The sequence below is a fragment of the Carassius carassius genome, chromosome 21 (assembly GCF_963082965.1).
Source record: "Carassius carassius chromosome 21, fCarCar2.1, whole genome shotgun sequence".
Classification (NCBI taxonomy): Eukaryota; Metazoa; Chordata; class Actinopteri; order Cypriniformes; family Cyprinidae; genus Carassius; species Carassius carassius.
The window spans coordinates 5,762,459-5,782,432 of record NC_081775.1 but is presented as its reverse complement, the minus strand read 5'-3'; the positions used below and the strand labels follow the sequence as shown (position 1 = coordinate 5,782,432).

The 19,974-nt window shown below is 37.4% G+C and overlaps 1 protein-coding gene across 2 annotated transcripts; it reads left to right on the top strand.

Annotated features, from left to right (window-relative positions):
• The first annotated feature begins 240 nt into the window (after positions 1 to 240).
• Positions 241 to 19,797, top strand: plod1a (procollagen-lysine, 2-oxoglutarate 5-dioxygenase 1a). 2 transcript variants are annotated; one of them, XR_009422733.1, is made up of 19 exons: positions 241 to 460; positions 1,270 to 1,361; positions 2,309 to 2,442; positions 2,540 to 2,703; positions 3,505 to 3,617; positions 3,801 to 3,864; positions 5,546 to 5,643; positions 5,757 to 5,858; positions 6,145 to 6,276; positions 11,040 to 11,161; positions 11,309 to 11,413; positions 12,105 to 12,230; positions 13,056 to 13,197; positions 13,285 to 13,398; positions 13,501 to 13,566; positions 13,887 to 13,912; positions 14,755 to 14,859; positions 14,949 to 15,095; positions 17,110 to 17,235. XR_009422733.1 is itself a non-coding variant. In XM_059503085.1 (19 exons), exons 1-19 carry the CDS (start codon positions 376 to 378, stop codon positions 19,374 to 19,376), a joined length of 2,193 nt encoding a protein of 730 aa, XP_059359068.1. In that variant the 5' UTR covers positions 242 to 375; the 3' UTR covers positions 19,377 to 19,797. The 2 variants fall into 2 exon arrangements, 1 of the variants encoding a protein (XP_059359068.1); XM_059503085.1 differs by lacking the exon at positions 13,887 to 13,912 and adding an exon at positions 19,221 to 19,797 and having other exon boundaries at positions 242 to 460.
• Positions 19,798 to 19,974: the final 177 nt, after the last annotated feature.

Sequence of the window (19,974 nt, the reverse complement as noted above, 5' to 3'; positions counted from 1 at the left end):
TTGCTTGTTTTTAAGATAAGCTTGAACTTACCATGATAAATATTTACTGACGTAATTATAATAATTATGATATTTTAAGTAGCCTATTATTATTTTTTCTTTCCCCCAGATAATTTTAAACACAAATTGGGACAGACTTGTCACACACTTTTTTCTGAATTTCTCGGAATAAGTCAAAGTTTTGTCAAACAGTGGGCTACTTCTCTGTTGTCTGTTTCCCCACCCCTGAAGCCCAGGGGTGGGGAAAGCCAAAAGTGGGCAGGCTTGGGATTGTTCGGGAATCTACAACTAACTTTCTCTCTAGGAAAGGCCTTATTTCATCAGACGTTACTTCACATTAACTGTGGAGGTCTGAAGAAGAAGAAGGGGTCAGAAATGAGAGGAGTCGTGCTTGTCCTCGCGGGTTTGTTTGCGACATTTTCTCCGCTTGACTGTAATCAGCAGGGCTCGATCCCCGAGGGTAAGGCTAAACTTCAGCTCATCACAGATCAGATAAACACACCGCTTCTGCACACAATAACCGATCTCTCTACTGCAGTTTCAGCACGGTTGATTGTTGATTGTTAAGGGTCGTTGCAAACCTGACATGCTAGGAAACGTTAGCGAGTCTCAGCGCTGACGTGGACCCACACAGATATCATATTGTAGTAAAAGTGTTTTCTTTTTTTATTTATTAATTTTTCCTTTCGCGTATGGATTAGCATTTGTATAACCACAGTATACAACAAATACCATGGTTAAACTATGATTAGTGAAGCAAAATAATTAGTAATGTGTGGATACCATGGTTATACCAGTTTTAATTTATTTTTTGTAGCTAGTAAAACCATGGTGATAAATTACAGCAAATTATACTAAAGCAGCGCAAAAAGTTCTTAAATTTCTCTAACTGTTAATAAAAGCAACAGAAAAGCGAAATGTGAGTGCAACAAAACATTTTGTTACATTGTAGCTACACGCTTGTTTTCTCCTCGACGGATATTTTGTAAAGTAACGGACGCTGGAAGACTGCGCTGCAAGAAAAATCACACATTGTACACACAGACTATACATATGACAGAAAACGCCTAAAGAAGTATAACTCTTTATCTTCCTTGCGCCAGGTTTTAGTAGTGTGTAAGAGTAAGTTACTATCCCAGCTGTGCCTTGAGTTCCATCCTCAGAAGAAGAGCAGTGATGTAGGAGACCCATGAGGATGTGCTCGTGCAGCACGTACACACACGAGCTGACCAACACTGCTGTGTGTGTGTGTGTGTGTGTGTGTCTCAGGAGATCTTCTGGTGCTGACTGTGGCCACGCAGGAGACCGATGGCTTCAGACGCTTCCTGAGATCCGCCAAACACTTCAACTACAGCATCAAGGTGAAGCACTATATCAGCAGCTACTGTGTGAAATAGTCATTAATAAATGCAATCTAGTAATGGGCAGTTCAACATTGAGCTTGTTAATAAAGTGCAATGTTTTGTATCTATACATCACAAAATCTAATCTAAACACGTTTACTCTGTCAAAACAGTTTTGAGGTTTATCTAATTTTGTTTCTCTGGAAAATAGTCATCTATGACATTGGTTTATGTTGACTGTCAAAGTTTTTTTTTTTTGTGTGCAGTAAAAGATAAATGATTGTAATTTTTAAGTACTGAAACAGAAGGACCCAAGTGGCACGTTGGTGGTGTTTTTATTTTTTTAAATAATTTTTGTAATCAATTATCTTAGTCTAAATGATTAAAATCGTTCTGTTTACTGTTGCTTTAATGACTAATCCTGGGGAATTAAATATGTAATTATTCATATGCCTGTATATATGTCACAGCATGAATAGATGAATCTCTTTCACTTGGCTTTTGCTCTGCCTGTCATTGGTTATTCAATTATTCAACTCAATGGTCAAAATACAAGTGTAAATAGAATAATAGATTTAGTATTTTAATTTCCTGTAATAATAACACCTTAGTTGAATACTAAACCTGCCAAAATTACCAAAACTGTAATTCTCAACATTGCTATACATCATATCATAAAGCATAAATCCGTACTACTGTACCTTTCATTTATTCTGATGTATTTAAATATATTGTATGTCTAGTATTGTCTTGTCACATACTGCAGATATTACCATGATGTATGCTCAAAAAACAAAAACTAGGCTTACTTTTAGCAACAAAAATTGTATTTCTAATTTTTTTTCTTCTTCTTGATGTCAGGTTTAACTACGACCTTGACATTTTTGTTAGCTGCACCCTATATAACACAGTTGATGGTCTGTAATCCCCAGACTGCTGCCTGACATTCGTCTGCTGTTTTTTAGGTTCTCGGAGGGGGTGAAACATGGACAGGTGGAGATTACATGTCTCCTCCGGGTGGAGGGCAGAAGGTGCACCTGCTAAAGTCTGCTCTGGAGGACATACAGGAGGAGAACAGAGTCATTCTTTTTGTGGACAGGTAGTTATGTCCATCATATGCCGATTTGTCTGGACTGTCTCAGCGATCAGTTTTGATCATTGACAGTAACGAGTGTTTATGCTCTGGCTTTCCACAGCTATGACGTGATCTTTTCTTCTGGTCCCAAAGAGCTGCTGAAGAAGTTTCAGCAGGCCAAGCACAGAGTTGTGTTTTCTGCCGAGACGCTGATCTGGCCGGACCGTCACCTGGAAGACAAGCATCCTCATGTCAGGGAAGGGAAGAGGTTCCTCGGGGCAGGAGGCATGTATTCCTCTCTTCTTCTCTAACGGCTACTCAAGAGCTTTAGATGCATCATTAGTTTTGGATTCATGAATGTTACGAATCATTATTTACACTAATTTCACAAGACGTCAATGTCCTTTTCTACAAACATTTTATTCAACTTTTTCAAAATGATGAATGCATCACTGTTTTTGCGTTTTTATGTTTTTATTCAATTAATATTGAATAATATTCAATATTAATTTAATATTGAATTAATTCAATATATTAATTGTAAACAATTACAATTAAAGCTTCATATATACAATTATATTTGACATTTCTGATTACAGTAGGTGCTATAATTGGGTTTTTATTTATTTCAAAAGCCCTAAATTAAGTGATTATGAAATTATTAGTTTAACAGTTTTGGAGGGAAAGGTGGATGGAACAGAATGGAAGCAAATCATTGCATGTAATATTCCCTATATCAAATCTCACTTAAGCTTGTATATTCTAGTCTTTGTAGAGAGTTAACTTTACCAAGGAAGTACTGCTTTACTAAGATGTTTGAGGCTGCTTCCTTTTTTAATTTCCTTTCTCACAATCTCTCTAAAGAGAGAGAACTAACAAACAGATGTGAAATAATCCGAAGACACTTCACTGTCTTTATTGCCATCTGTGGTCTCTGAAAATCTGCTCTCTTCCTTCTTTTCATGATTAATAATTAAAATACACGTTTAAATCATTCGATCGCACATCTAAACCAGATAATCATAGGTTTTGTGTCTATTTATTGGCCTTTCCCATTGTAACGCTACATGTTTTTTTTTTTTTTAGGCTTCATTGGCTATGCATCTAACCTTAAAAAGATGCTTTCGGACTGGTCAGGTGCAGACAGTGATAGTGACCAGCTCTATTTCACCAAGATATATATCAACCCGGAGAAAAGAGTGAGTGTTTGAGTATAGTTTGTTGGGTGTAGTGTTGTTCCCTAAAACTTTATTGCACAATTTTAAAAGATATTTAGGCTTGTTTTCAGAATGCACATTCAAGTTCACAGTTTCAGAAATGATGCATATTAAATGTGTTTATGCTGCGTTTTGACGTTTCCTTCCCTGTCATTTCCCCTTTAGAAGTCTATAAATATAACTGTGGACAGCAAGTGCAGATTGTTCCAGAATCTTCACGGAGCTCTTGGTAAGTGTATAATTTTGTGTTCTGCTTTAGAAATAAAGCTGTTTTAGGAGGCTTCTGCAAAAATCTCCCTAGCATCAGCTCTCTGAAGAAAAACATCCTTTTTTATGGTCTCCAAAAGTGCAGCGTCAGTACAGTTCTTGCTCTTTGATACCTGCTGGGAAGTTTCCTCTTTCTGTAGCCTTTCAGTTTAATGAGGAATCGCTAATGCAATGCTTTGCTGAGGGTCTCAAATGCTGATTGGTTTCATGTGGACCGGAGCTCGTATTTGAGTTCAAAGCTGTGCTCTGCTCGGCTGCCGGCTGTAGTTTTGACTCGCTGCCAGATTGTGGGAGGAGAGCGACTTTCCCAGTTGCCTGTAATGGCACATTTCTGGAATGTCGGAGCTGACTGCGAGATGTGCCTGAGCACACGTACACCATCCCAGCTGGATACTACAGCCCAGGTGGAGCTGGAGCTTCAGTCCGTTTTGTTATCACAGCACATATATATTTATGTATGCTGCCATTTGTAAGAGATTAATAACTGTAAAGTAAACAAGGGTTTGTAGACTACTAGTTTATGTAAGTTCTCATTGTGTGGATCAGTGATTCAGTTTAAAGTGTCTGTTTAAAATGACCTGAGAAACTATAGCCAAATTTTTATCTTTAGATTCACTTTGAAATTTATGACAAAATTGGCTATTTCCTGGTCCCAAAGTGTATTTCCATAAATAAATAATAAATGGCTACACCTTATTTTAGGCTGTGTTGTTGTACTGTAACCATTCTCTGCATTAAAGTACAGTGTGATATTAATTGACAGCATTAACTTATTACAGGATTAGGGTTAAGATTAGGGTTTTGATTTATTATGGAATGATATACGGTGATTTATGGAAGCCTGTTTCTGCCACTGAACAAAAAAAAAGTTTATTGTGACTTTTTATGACAGTTGACTTTTTTCACTGAATTGCGTGATGCAATAAACTCACAATTGCGAGATATAAAGTCACGATAGTTAGATAAAAACTAACAACTCTGACTTTTTTCTCGCAATTACGAGTTTAGATCTCAGAACTCAGATTTTATCAAATGCAATTGCAAGTTAAAAAGTCATAATTTTGAGATATAAACTCACAACTCTGAGAAATAAAGTCTGAATTGCATGATATAAACTTTCTTTTATTATTCTGTTGCGGAAACGGGCTTCCATAGTTATTGCATCAGTAAGTATACACGTAAGTATAAGTAATGATAAACAAAGCACCATACAACAAAGTGATACAAACCCTGTGAATGCATTGCATATTAATATTTATGCAGTAAGCAAGAAGAAGAACATTACGAAACATTAGTGTGTATTTTGCTGCAATGAATCCCCCATTCATCCTCTGTTAATATCACTTTTCCCGGTTCTTCATCATCTGAAAAGTTCACTGTTTCAGCTTCAAAGGGCTGTTTAAAAAGCCTCCTTTCTCTTTCTAGATCAGAGGTATCCATTACAGATACCCAAGAGAGATTCTTTCAAACATTTATGGAGGAAATCCTTTATAAGTGGGCCAGTGGATACTTATGGCCATTTAACTGACCATATAACTACTACACAATGATTCAAGCAGAATTCGGCTGCAGCACTGAATGATTATGTTTGTGTAATTTTAATCAGAATGCTAATGCTAATCATTTTTTAATTACATGAACAGATGAGGTGGTGCTGAAGTTTGAAGATGGACGTGTGCGAGCCAGAAATGTGCTTTATGACACACTGCCTGTTATTATTCATGGCAATGGACCCACCAAAGTAAAACCATTTACTGTTATGATCCAAATAACTGTAATGCGAAAGCAAGATCTTTTCTCTGGCTTTCTGCCTTCTTCAGTTGAATCATCTTCATGACATGCTGTTTCTTTCAGCTTCAGATAAACTACCTAGGGAACTATATCCCAAATCTGTGGACGTTTGAGACTGGCTGCACAATTTGTAACGAGAATCTGCGACCGCTTTCTGGACTCCAGGTGGGCCTTACGTTTACTTGTATTAATAATTTTTTTATTAGTTTTTTTATTCTGCATGTTATGCAAGGGACTCCATAAATTTCATTATTAAATATTATTATGAAAATAGATATAAAAAAAAAAAATTATATGTAAATTAACAAAAGTCTAATAGCTGCCCATTTTCACTGTCATAAGCAATTATAGACACTTCTATAAGTAGCGAAAACATATACATTTCAAATGAAATGAAGCTTTAGCTGCATAATTGTTTGGTTCATGAATTGTTTGTCTTTATGGTCTGCAGGAGAGCGAATATCCCATGGTGGTCATCGGGATCTTCATCCAGCAGCCCACACCCTTTGTCACTGTGTTCTTTGAGCGCTTACTTAACCTCAAATACCCCAAAAAACGGATCCAATTATTCATCTATAATCAGGTAAAATATTATGTTCAGATTTATAACGCTATGCATTTTTTAACAGTTAAGCAGTAACACTTTATAATAGCTATGTTTTCATTCAAAGTTACGAATTAAGGCCTTTTCGCACTGAACGCGGTGCGATGACGGCACAAAAAAAATGGCAACAAAAAGCTATGATTTTTTGTCGTCCTGACTGTCGATTTTTTTTCATCGCTCTGCAGCGAAAGGGGCTGTCCAATGAGATTTGAGCTTAGATCCAATCCTGGAGCAGCTGATGTTGCTCAAAAGGGCGAGAAGTGTGGCGCTGTTTCGAAAACCAGTGTAAAAAAACACCAAAGAAGAGTATCCTGCCAGAGATTATCTTTGGTATCCGAAAACAAATTAATTTTCACATGTTCTTAATATCATTGATTTTTCTCTAGTCTTGTGGCAGGATCATGACAGGCCCGTGTTTTGTGTACAAGCACATGGCCTTGTCTTTGGGCCATGTGCTTGCGTTGTCTTGTCATGTAACCCCGCCCCCCTTGTGATCCTCGTTTTGTAATTAGTAGCGTATCAGTTCCACCTGTTGTGTTCATTATTAGCCTCCCTTTATAACCTCGTTTGTTTCTCTGTCCTTTGTCGGTTCATTGTCAAATTCTGTCAGATATTGTCAAGTAGTGTCAAATGTTGCTAACTGTTAATCAATGTGAGAGCTGTCCGTAAGTAAGTCTGTTGAGAGTCTTGTCTAAGTAGTTGTTTGTTTCTGTTTTAGTCATAGTCTAGTTTGTAAAGTGTTAGTCTAGTTTCGTCATCTTTCGTCTGTCTAGCCCTTGTTTTGCCCCCTCGTGGGTTTTGTTTTTCCTGTTATTTGTTCAATAAACTGTGTAGCTGTGACAACTGTCTGCAATTGGGTTCATCTCCTCCATCCACCATAACAGAATGAACCGACCGCTAAGGAACCCAGTAAACCGTATGTCCTCCCTGCTCCAGCGACAATCACAGATACGTGAACAATGCTGGTTGTCGGCCCCCACCGACAGAGAGAGGGTTAACCTTCCAGTCCCACCCCAGGGTGAGTGGATCCTGAAGAATTATGCCCAACTCTGGGATCGTTTCTCTCGGGAGAAGCCGCAGAGTCCCACCGTGTTGTCGCCACCAGCCAAGCTGCCCGTGATCCTGGAGGGTCGGGTCCTGGCTGGTGTTTCTCTAGGGGACCAGGCTCACTTCACTTCGTTCGAGGTCCCATCCACTCCTGTTAATCTTCGTGGTAAACGAGGGAGACGGACTTCGTGGGATTCTTCGTCGGAGTCATCCTCGGCTGAGTCAGCGCTGTCTGAGACTGCCCGTCCAACGCAAGTCACAGATCCCGCTGAGCTTCACCAACCGACCACATGTCCGGCTCTGTCTTCCACACCGCGACCTAAGAGGAAGAGGAGGAGAAAGGGAGCCTCTCGCCCTTCATCTCTGCCGGTCCCAGAGCCCGCTACTGCAAGCGCTGTCCCAGAGCCCGCTACTGCAAGCGCTGTCCTAAGCGCTGTTCCAGAGCCTGCTACTGGAAGCGCTCTCCCAGGTGCTGTCCCAGAGCCCGCTACTGTAAGCGCTGTCCCAGAGCCCGCTATCGTGAGTAACGCAGAGAGAGTTGCGGCCGATTCCGCTGCTGAAGCTGTCTTGCGGGCTGTTTCCGCGCATCAAGAGATGCCTGTCCTCGTCGCTGCTGACACTTTGGCTGAATATTTAAAGCGTCTTGTCCAGATTCTTGAAGCCCCTGGCAAGTCAGTCATGTCTTGTACTGAGTCCACAGATTCTACGAGCGCCAAGAGCGCCATACCCCAGTCAGCTGCCGGGAGCGCCGTACCCCAGTCAGCTGCCGGGAGCGCCGTACCCCAGTCAGCTGCCGGGAGCGCCGTACCCCAGTCAGCTGCCGGGAGCGCAGTACCCCAGTCTGCGGCAGACGATGATCTCCCTGAGTCAGAGATGGGAAGCTCTACTCTTGCTTCTGCTCCAAAGTCACCCGCAGTATCCCCTGTCTTGCCTCCTGTCTCCCCTGTCAAGCTGCCGACTGTTTCCCCCAAGTCATCCCCTCATGTGTCTCCAGCCAAGTTCCCCCGGAGTCCCAGTCCTCAGTCCTCGTCCCGGAGACCCAAGACCCCCAGTCCTCCCATCCACCCTGGACTGCCCTCTAAGAACTTTGTACTTCCCCCACCTCCTCTGCCTTGTTTATTGTTTTTGATTTTGCACCCTAACCCTGTGATTGTTTTTTCATGTTTGCCTTTAGTGTTATTTGTCATGTCTTGTTGGTTTGTGTCTTTGTCCCAGTCAGTCGTGTCCCGTGTTTGATGCGGCTTCCAGACGCTCCTCAAGGGAGGGGTTCTGTCATGATTCTGCCTTCATGTCCTGATTTTTCTCTAGTCTTGTGGCAGGATCATGACAGGCCCGTGTTTTGTGTACAAGCACATGGCCTTGTCTTTGGGCCATGTGCTTGCGTTGTCTTGTCATGTAACCCCGCCCCCCTTGTGATCCTCGTTTTGTAATTAGTAGCGTATCAGTTCCACCTGTTGTGTTCATTACTAGCCTCCCTTTATAACCTCGTATGTTTCTCTGTCCTTTGTCGGTTCATTGTCAAATTCTGTCAGATATTGTCAAGTAGTGTCAAATGTTGCTAACTGTTAATCAATGTGAGAGCTGTCCGTAAGTCTGTTGAGAGTCTTGTCTAAGTAGTTGTTTGTTTCTGTTTTAGTCATAGTCTAGTTTGTAAAGTGTTAGTCTAGTTTCGTCATCTTTCGTCTGTCTAGCCCTTGTTTTGCCCCCTCGTGGGTTTTGTTTTTCCTGTTATTTGTTCAATAAACTGTGTAGCTGTGACAACTGTCTGCAATTGGGTTCATCTCCTCCATCCACCATAACAGATTCAATTTGATTTGATTCGATTATAACAATTCGATTCTTTAAGTGCATTCACAGGATTGATTCTTTAAATGCTAAGGGGGCAAATCGGCAGTCGTTATGTTTAGAGAAGCGCAGATTATAGGGGAAAAAACACTTTTGTCCATCGTTAGATGCTAGTTTAATGATGCTATGGCATGACATGTCATACGTGAAAATGTATTTAAGCCAAGATTTTAAAAAAGAGCTTTGAAAGTATTATGCATAGGCTAACATTTTTTTCACACCAGAGGCGTAGACATCATTTTAGAAGTGACAGAAATGTCAAATACAATAATTTTATGTATGTATTATTATAATAATTATTATTTACAAGGAATTATTTTCTTATCTACCGTATTTTCCGGAGTATAAGTCACACTTTTTTTCATAGCTGGTCCTGGGACTTATAGTTAGGTGCGACTTATTTATCAAAATTAATTTGACATGAACCAAGAGCAATGAACCAGAGCATAGAGCTCCCTCTCGCGGCTGTAGACGGTAATGTTTTCTCTTGGTTTTAAATAAATGCGACTTATAGTCGAGTGCGACTTATATATGTTTTTTCCCTCATCATGACATATTTTTGGACTGATGCGACTTATACTCAGATGCGACTTATAGTCAGAAAAATGCGGTATTACTTTAAATTTGCTGTAAGAAATCAATCAATCATTTGTAATCTGTAATTTTTCCTAATGGCAAATTTATGATTGTTTTATATACTACAAACAATTATTAAAATGGTACCAAAACTTTCATGCATCTGATGATCAGATAAACCTTGCGCTCTTATTTCAAGGTCGTTGTTAATGCTGTGGTTATTTTACCAGTTTCCTTCGAACATTCGGTTCATCAGCATTGTTAAAAAACATTTATCATTCAATGGAGCTGTGCGTATGCTTTAGACTCTTACATTTCTGCTCCGTCCAATAAATAAACTCCATGCAATAAATACGCAGCTTTCGACTGCTCAGGTAACGCCGTCGGTAAGATGCCAAGAGCGATTGAAAAGCTACAGAAAAGTAAAGCTACTTCACTTTAGCATTACTGACCACGAGTCCTAAGAAGAGATCACACATTAGCTGCTCAGAAAATGTGTCAGTGAGAAGAACGGAGGCCGAGCACAATCCTGTGACAGTCATGAGCAGTAAACAGTGGAGCGCGTGAAGGAGAGATGTGAGGCACAAACACTGTTTAAGGTCTCCATTCATTTGTGCATGTAGTAATTTAATGTGTATATATTTTGAAAGCATTGAATCGCTATAGAAATTGTGATTCATTTGACTCTTAGCGTTTTAAATCGATTACTGTCTGAAATCGCAATTCATGATTCAAAAATCATGTTTCAAGATCACTTGATTGAATCGTCAGGGTTTGTAATCGATGCATCGAGAAAATGAGTGAATCGTTACACCCCTAGAAAGCACCGTTCGTCGGCGATTTGCATTGTTTTTTCGCATCGCTTTTTAGCATCGCCCCTCAGTATAAAATGGCCTTTAAAATTCACAATTTTCCTTATTGGAGTTTATTTTTAAAGGCATAATGAGGTAATTATATGTAAAATGAACATTACATGTACCTTAGAGTTATGTGAATCAGGAAACTGATACGACTGTCCTGTTCTGTTCTGTTTAATACATTGTGCCTGACTGTTGAGTATCATATGATTTTCTTTTCATAAGTTGAGTCTTTATTGTTAAAGGCGTATCAGATCAGATTGAATATCATTAAACACCAGTTTTTCACATGAACCTTTTGTTTATTAATGAATCGGGTTGCCTACGTTGTTCATTATTGTCATTCTTCATAGATGTTTTTTTGTATGTTGAATACATATAATGAGGGACAATACTTTAGATTTATATCTTTTGCAGGAATCACACCACGAACCCCACGTACGCACGTTTCTAGAGGATCACGAGTCTGAATACCAGGGAGTGAAGCTGATTGGACCAGAGGAGGATATAGATCCTGTGACCTCACGTAACATCGGCTTGTAAGTGGGCTTTTCAATATTTATTTTTTATTAAAGTATTCAATAATGACCATATCAAACAGCATATAGTTTGTCATTGCACAAACTAAGCTCCTCTGTGCTTTGAATATTCCATTGATCTCTTTTTTTCTATTTCTATTCCTGCAGCGATATGTGTCGAGATAACATTGACTGTGAATACTTCTTCAGCATAGACGTGGATGTGGTTTTAAAGAATGAAGACGCACTTCGAATCCTTATTGAGCTCAATAAGTAAGTGAAGAAGTAAGACTTGAAGTATAGAATGAACTTGACAAATGAAGGCAAGCATGTTTATGCATGTTCATGTTTATGAAGGCAAGTTTATGTTCTCTATTGAAATATAGCAATGTAACTGGTGCCTTTAAAGGAATATTACAGATATTTAACAAGTGCTTGCACAAATACTACACATACAGTAATGCACTTAAAATGAAAACCTGTGGGTCACATTGTAGTGGACTTAAAAGCATAAATATGAATGTGTTTTATTACATGGCTTACATGAATTATACTACTTTCTAATGAATTTTCAGCATCATTACTCCAGTTGCCAGTGTCACATGATCCTCAGTAATCATTCTAATATGCTGATTTCCTGCTCTTTTCTTATTATGGTAAACATTAGTTATTAGTATTAATGTTGAAAACGGTTTTATAAATATATTTATTTGTGTAAATTAATTGTATAATTGTGATTACATAATATGACTTTCAAAAGCTGAGGCGATTACCTTAATTTATGTTAGAATATGTAAACTCAATATTATAACTTAATTGCAAAAGCTGAATAATCAATAAATGTCTACTTAATAATCAGTGAAATAATTGATGATGATTAATCTTTCTAATAAACGTTACATTAATTGATTATCAAAATAATCTTTTGTTGCATCCCTAATAGGATTTTTTTTTTTTTTCATAGGCCTTTCATTGCACCAATGATGACCAAACCCGGGCGTCTGTGGACAAACTTCTGGGGCGCTCTCAGTGCGGATGGGTACTACGCCAGATCAGAGGATTACGTGGACATAGTTCAAGGACACCGCGTGTAAGATGGTGTTTTGTGATATGATTGAGAATCCACAGAGATATACTGCCAGTCAAAAGTTTTTTTTACAATAAGATTTTTTTAGTTTTTTTTTTTTTGGAAGAATTTTCTTCAGCTCACCAAGCCTGCATTTATGCACAGCAAAATATTAATAATGTGAAATATTTTTACTATTTAAAACAACCGGTTTCTAATTTAATATATTTAAAAATGTAATTTATTCCTGTGATCAAAGCTGAATTGTCAGCATCATTTCTCCACTCCTCAGTGTCACATGATCATTCAGACATCATTCTAATAGGCTGATTTGCTGCTCAAGCTATTTTTTTATTACTATTATTATGAATGTTTAAAAAAGTGGAGTAAATTTTTTCAGGATTCTTTGACGAATAGAAAGATCCAAAGATCAGCATTTATCGGAAATAAAACGATTTTGTAATATTATACACTATTTTCAAAAGCTTTCTATTTCAGATAAATGCTGTTCTTCTGAACTTTCTTTTCATCAAAGAAACCTAAAAAAAATATATACTCTGCTGTTTAAAATAATAATAATAAAAATAATAATGATATTTTGTTTCTTGGGGAGCTAACTTAATATATTAAAATAGAAAACAGTTATTTCAAATAGTAAAAATATTTCAGAATTGCACTGTTTTTTGCTGTACTTTGGAACAAATAAATGCAGGCTTGGTTAACAGAAGAGGAAAAAACATTACGGTGGTCTAGTATGATGATTATATTTTACTGCTCAGAAAATATGAAGCAGTTTTTGAAATGCATCAAACCGGGGCGGATGGCAAACGTGACGCTTCTCTTCCACAGGGGTTTGTGGAATGTGCCATACGTCTCTCACATATTCCTGATAAAAGCTGATGCATTGAGGACTGACCTCAAAGATCCTGACCTGTTTGAATCCTCAACGCTAGATCCGGATATGGCCTTCTGCTCCAGAGTTCGTAACAAGGTCAGACATTAAACTCAAGAAATAAACAATATATCTTACATCCTGTTGTATGTATTGCTGATTGGTATTTATAAATTTCGTTCCTAGGGTGTCTTCATGTTTGTAACAAATATGCACACCTACGGTCGAGTTTTATCGACTGAAAATTACCAGACAAACCATTTGCACAATGATCTCTGGCAGATCTTTGAAAATCCCGTGGTAAGATAAAATCCCATCATTTCATTGAATATTATACAAGACATCCTTGCTTTGTTGTTAGTTGAATCTTAATGTTCTTCTCTAATGTTTTCCCTGGAACAGGAATGGGAGGAAAGATACATTCATGAGAATTATTCCAAAGTTTTGAAAGAAGCTTTCATAGAAACGGTGAGTTCTCAAACAAGGCATGCGATCAGAGGCGTAATGCACGTGCCCCCTCAGATTTTTGAGCCAAGTGGATTTTGAATGCAGCTTAATAGCCGAATAATATTTTTTATGTTTGATACAATCACACAGGCGTGATTAGAACATGCAGTGCGGCTAAATACAAATCTGCTTTCGCTGCGAGAGACAGACGCGTTTTTACAGTGTTGCGCATTATAACCAATCACACACTATTCTGTTGAGCTTATGAATGCAAGGACCAATCAGAGGCGTTCAGGTGAGTCAAAAACCTGACTGAATTCTCTGTGTAATTCTCTCATCAGAAACAACAAAATGCAGATGTTCGAATGTAAGTAGATATTCATTTCACAGTGTAAACAGCTTCAGTGATTATAACGAGAGTTTTATAATGAGAGCGCTTGAAATATTCTTTGGTAATGGAAATGTTTTTTGCTTTCTTTCTCTAGTAAATAACAATGTTTTTATTAAATTCACATTAAATGCATAGTCAGTCGTATTAAAAATATTTTATGGCATGACACCCAAATAAAAAGACGGGTTTTTATGCATAGCTAATAGATTACAGTATTAGGCTACTTTGCCCATCGCCCATTATAGATCAACTGACATAATCTACAAAGTTGCAAAATGCATTTACTTTTACATATTTGAGAATCGAGAGAATCAATATTTTGAATAAAAAAGGAGCAAAAAATACATAAAACATAAGCCTATATCCCTGGCTGCTGTGTCACATGACAAGCATGACGAGCCTCACCAAAGTATCGAGTGCCATAACAGCAGCATTTTCTAAAGATTACAGTTTTTAATATTGCATAAGACTTTTAAAGTGTTACAAAACATTTTTATTTTAAACTTGTATGTTCTATTCACCAAATAACCATAGTTTCCGCAAAATATTGAGTAGCATAACTGTTTTCAACATTGATAATAATCAGAAGTGTTTGTTGAGCAGCAAATCAGCGTATTAGAAGAATGGTTTCTGAAGATCATGTGACACTGAAGACTGGAGGAACTTTTTAAATGACATTTATTAAACAGTTATTTGATATTTGAATAATGTTGCTGTATTTTACTGTACTTCTGATGTTATTTTATTTTTCAATGGTGAGCATCAGGAAAAAAATATTTTGGTGAAGTCATTCTGCGTGTGTGCTCTTCTCTGTGTAGCCGTGTCCTGATGTGTACTGGTTCCCTGTGTTCACTGATGTGGCCTGCAAACATCTCATTGAAGAGATGGAGCACTTTGGCCAGTGGTCAGGAGGAGGAAATGTGGTATGTTGATGTGTTCCTGTGTCATCCCCATGCTATTTACCTTACTTTATGATTTATGTAAGCATAATTATGATTTCTTTTGCTTTTAGGACAATAGGATCCAAGGTGGATATGAAAATGTCCCAACTATTGATATCCACATGAATCAGGTGGGCTTCGAAAAAGAGTGGCACAAGTTCCTGTTGGATTATGTAGCGCCGGTCACTGAGCAAATGTATCCAGGATACTACACAAGGGTAAGAGTTGTTACTTTTGTTACTTTTTTTGATCAAATAAATGCAGCCTTGGTGAGCAGAAGACACTTTAAAAAAAAAACACCTTATTTTCATTTGATTAACCTTTGAGTAGTCGTGTAAAAATGACGATTAGGGATGCACCGAATATTCGGCCACCGAAACACTTTTATCACCGAAACAATACGGCTGAAATGTTGTATTTGTATTTTTGTATTTTTTTCCTTCTTGTTTTCTCGTTATAATGACTTAATTTTCTTGTTATCTCGACATAACGAAAGTCTTTTTCTCGTTATAACGACATGATTGTTTAACTGTTGCTATAGTAATGAACTCAACTTTGACAGGCATCTGATGGACAGCCATGCAGATGCTCTTACTGTAGCATATATTTCAGCTAATTTTGCTTCCCCTAGGTAATAACATCTACAATACTGTACATAAATAAAGGCTGATCAATCACTATTGAGTTTTCCAGAGACAGTACACCAAACGTTTTGTTTTTGTAATTAACATGTTTAAATGGCAACACCGCGAACACTTCAGAAGGATGCAGAACTATTCTAAGATCTTTTAGAGCTGCTTGGATTAAACTCACTTTTAATTTTCCCTTTATTTAAAATAAAATTATATATATTTGTAATTTTTAGTGGTCATTATATGCTGTGACAGATATCATGTGCGTTACAAGCTTCTGTTTGAAAAGATTTGAAAAGATCGTTCGTTAATTCATTTAACTGAATTAAATTAGCCTATGCATTTTACATATACATCACATTTCTCATCAATATAGTTAACAATAAAGATTAATAATAAGGAAAAGAAGCACATCACAAATAGCCTACATCGTTAAATCCCGTCCTACTGTAGATAAACAGGACATCTCCGCTTATTAACTAACAATCATGTGCCTAAAAGAATCACAAATAAAAATACAGGTGCAAACACAATACAGTGACGTCAACCTTGGTTTTGATAAGCAGTTATTTTATGACACGGAACGCATTGGTGAAACTCATGCATCTAGCAAGAACTTAATACACAAAATAATCATATTGATTCAAGCATTTAACATTTATGAATTAATTAAATGTCGGTAATGAACAAGACTGAACAAATTATAAAGATCACGAGGAAGGTCCGTGTACAGTAAAGTGGACAGTGTACAACACCCCATCAGTTCAACATCCATATTCAGGTCTATAGTGCCACCTGCTGGCGCAGTTTTGTAACTTTTTTGAGAAAATTAAGTCTTTATAACGAGAAAACGACTTTCGTTATGTCGAGATAATGAGAAAATTAAGTCGTTACAACGAGAAAACAAAAAGGAAAAAAAATAATGCATGGCCGCTTAGAACTTCCGTACTTTCTTGTAGTAGTCCTACAGAGAGAAAAAAAATGCACTTGACCTTAATACACTTTGTTTTTATGAGAGAATATTTAATTTTAAAACCTTTCTGGAGGCCAGTACGCCTGTAAATTATTATTTAATGTAGGCTACACGAGTGGGGTCAAGTTAAACATTTTAGTTTGAATTTTATTTTATACTGTGCATTGTCGCAATGTGCTAAATAAATATTTGCATAATTTGTAATTGATTTATTCTTTGAAACTTTAATATTAATTTATGCAGTTGCAATGCCTTGATTTTAGAAAAGTTAGTACAGTCATAGCTATAAATGCGATGGTACTAATAATTGGCATAATTTATTTTGGTGTTTCGGTTTTCGGCCTTGGTTTCCTCTTTTTCGGTTTCGGCCAAGAATATTCATTTCGGTGCATCCCTAATGACGACATTCCTGACTGGGTGATGTTTGCATGGCAACATGAAGCAGCGTTCACAATCTATTTCATAAATGTCACATACTTCTGGTGAAAGCAGATATTTGAGAAACTCCAGATATGATGAGATTATTCTTTTATTCTCATGGTCTGGAAACGTGACCATTGTAATATGTCCCGGAGTGGAGGTGTTTTCCTTGAATGATGACTCTGCACCTGTGTGTGTGTCCCGCAGGCTCAGTTTGATCTGGCATTTGTAGTCAGATATAAACCTGATGAACAACCCGCACTGAGACCACATCATGACGCCTCTACTTTCACCATCAATATAGCGCTCAATCAAGTGGGGATTGACTATGAGGTGAGTGAAAATACTCCGCTATACACAGTTATCTTTTTGTTAAATGCTTGTTTGTTACTCTAGAAAAAGTTCAACGACTGTGTCTTATTTAAAGTGCATTTTTATATTGTTCTAATCTAATTTTTATATTGTTCTGCATTTTTATAGTGTTCCTGTAGCTCAACTGGTAGAGCATTGCGCATTCAAGCGCAAGGTTGGGGGTTCGATTCCCCGGGAATGCATGATAGGTTAAAATTGATAGCCTAAATGCACTGTAAGTCGCTTTGGATAAAAGCGTCTGCTAAATGCATAATTTTTTAATTTTAATCGAAAACCTTGTTTTCCTGGTTACCGTGAATCATGGTATCTGATTTGTTTCTTGTCTAAAAGCAAATAACACTCCTCATGAAATTTTTTTTTTATTTCGGTATCATTTCATTTATTTATTTTTTAACATTGATTTACGAAATTGACATGGACTTTAGTTAGGGCTGTGCAATTAATCGAAAAAACGGTTCGATTTAGATTTTGGCCTCCAACTATCATGAAAATCCAATAATCGAGATAAAACGATTATTGCGCCCCATTCTGCCCCCTTTTTGCAGCGCTGCGCTTTTGTTCCTCCATAAGAGCCCAATTTCCCATGCAAATCAGTAAAATCATGTAACATGACATTTGCATAATGGGACATGCTTTATTTATAAAACTATATTTATTCATGTTTTTGAAAGCGTGAAAGAGGACTTGCGCTGCTCCTCAGGAAGAGATAGAACAGAACATGGACATGTAAAGTCATCTTTTAGCTCAAGATGCACGCCTAAACGCTCAAATACACGCAAAAATGTGTCAAAATGCTGCACTTAGTGATTCTTCATGTATACCTTCGTCGGTCATGTAATAAATTAATGTTAAGAGTTGAGAATGAAAATACGTGTGTTACGGTAATTTGGATCCGTGCGGCTCTTAAAGTAACAGCGGGCTCTTTTCCTGCTGCTACTGTGCGCTTATTAATCAAACAACAAAAGACAAATTTATAATCACACACTGCTCTTGAGTGAAGGACTTCTGTAGCTTTAAGAAACAAAAAAAAGTTTAATTCGTACAGTGAAGACTGCCGTTTATTTTACATTTGATTATTAATTTCTGTAGTAGGCTGTAAACTGCTTGAGGCTTGCATAAAATAAACATTAAAGCACAGTTTGTTTCATTTGTATCTTTTCACTTACTTTTCTTAGGGCTGAGGATTTGTATATTAAGAGCAGAGCAGACTTATTAAACAGTTCAATCATATAATTCAGTGAAGTGACTGAAAATAGAAATATTATATATATAGAGGGCTGTAACAAATTCGAGTATTTAAGTTGGCTAAAGTATAATTAGTAGTATAACGAAGCTAATCTGCAGAAATATAAATATATGGTTTCTTCGTATCTTGAATCTAAGGCATGCAAACTATTGTTTGGTGAAGTGTAAATGTTGTAAGACTGCAGCGCTCCTGAAAGCGTGAGATGTGGAGGTACAGAAAGTGGAAGGCCTTTCAGTTCTCCTTTGCACCCCAATACTCTCCCATTTTTGCCACTAAATATAAAATAAATAGAAAAGGTAATTGCGACTTTTTATCTCAGTTTTTCTCCTGATTTTTCAGAATTGCATGTTGCATTTGCATTTTAGAAATTCAGAGTTGAGACATATACATGTTTATATATCACATTTTTGACTTTATAACAAGCAGTTAGAGAAAACGTTGATAAGTGCGAGTTTATATACTGCAATTCTGACTTGAAAAGTTGCAATTTTTAATTTATATCTTAAATAAAAGTCTGAATTGTGAGATAAAAAGGTCACAGTTACCTTTTTTCATTTTCATTCAGTGTATGAAATGGGCTTCCATACCTTCTTCATGCTTGTAAAGTGAAACATTTCCCTTTAAATATGTGTCTGTTATTTTGAAGCGGTTTGACAGAGCAAGATCCGTCTGTGTTAACGCTCAGTGATCTTGTGTTCAGGGCGGTGGCTGCCGGTTCATCAGGTACGACTGCTCCATCAGAGCCCCCCGGAGGGGCTGGGCGCTCATGCACCCCGGACGCCTCACTCACTACCACGAGGGTCTGCCCACCGTACAGGGCGTCCGATACATCATGGTCTCATTTGTGGACCCTTGAACTACTTTTGATTGGAAACTTGGGTTTGCTTTGAATTCAGGAGACTCTAGAATAATCAAATCATGTTGACAAAGTGCCTTACATTGTGAATAATATGCCAGTGTGTATATACTTACCATGTTTTATGTTAGGTAAAGGCATCTTTTGATAACGATCGGTGAATGTTGAAAGCAGTTTGACAGATCACTGTGCAATATGTGACTTCTGCGCAGTGACATTTACTCATTTATTTATTGTCATGTATTGACGGGATTATTGCATAAAATGACGTGGATTTTGAAAATCTTATCTGTCTTTGCTTTGACATTCACAGTTGTTTTCTGATGCCCTTCAAGCAACTGATGCTGCGTTTGAGAACAGTCTGGTCTGTTTTCTCTCTGCATAATGTTGCTTGTTTAGAGATTAGATTAGAGTACTGTATGTTCTTGTGTTGTTATGGATAATAAATGTCATGGGTTTTGGAAGAAAACAATAAAGAAAAAAAAAATTATGGTTAATGGTATGTAATTATGTCATCAAAAAATGAAAGTCTGTCAATTTTTTACCTATATGATTTTCACAAAAGAATCAATAGTAGCCTAACTTGTGTTGTGTCTGC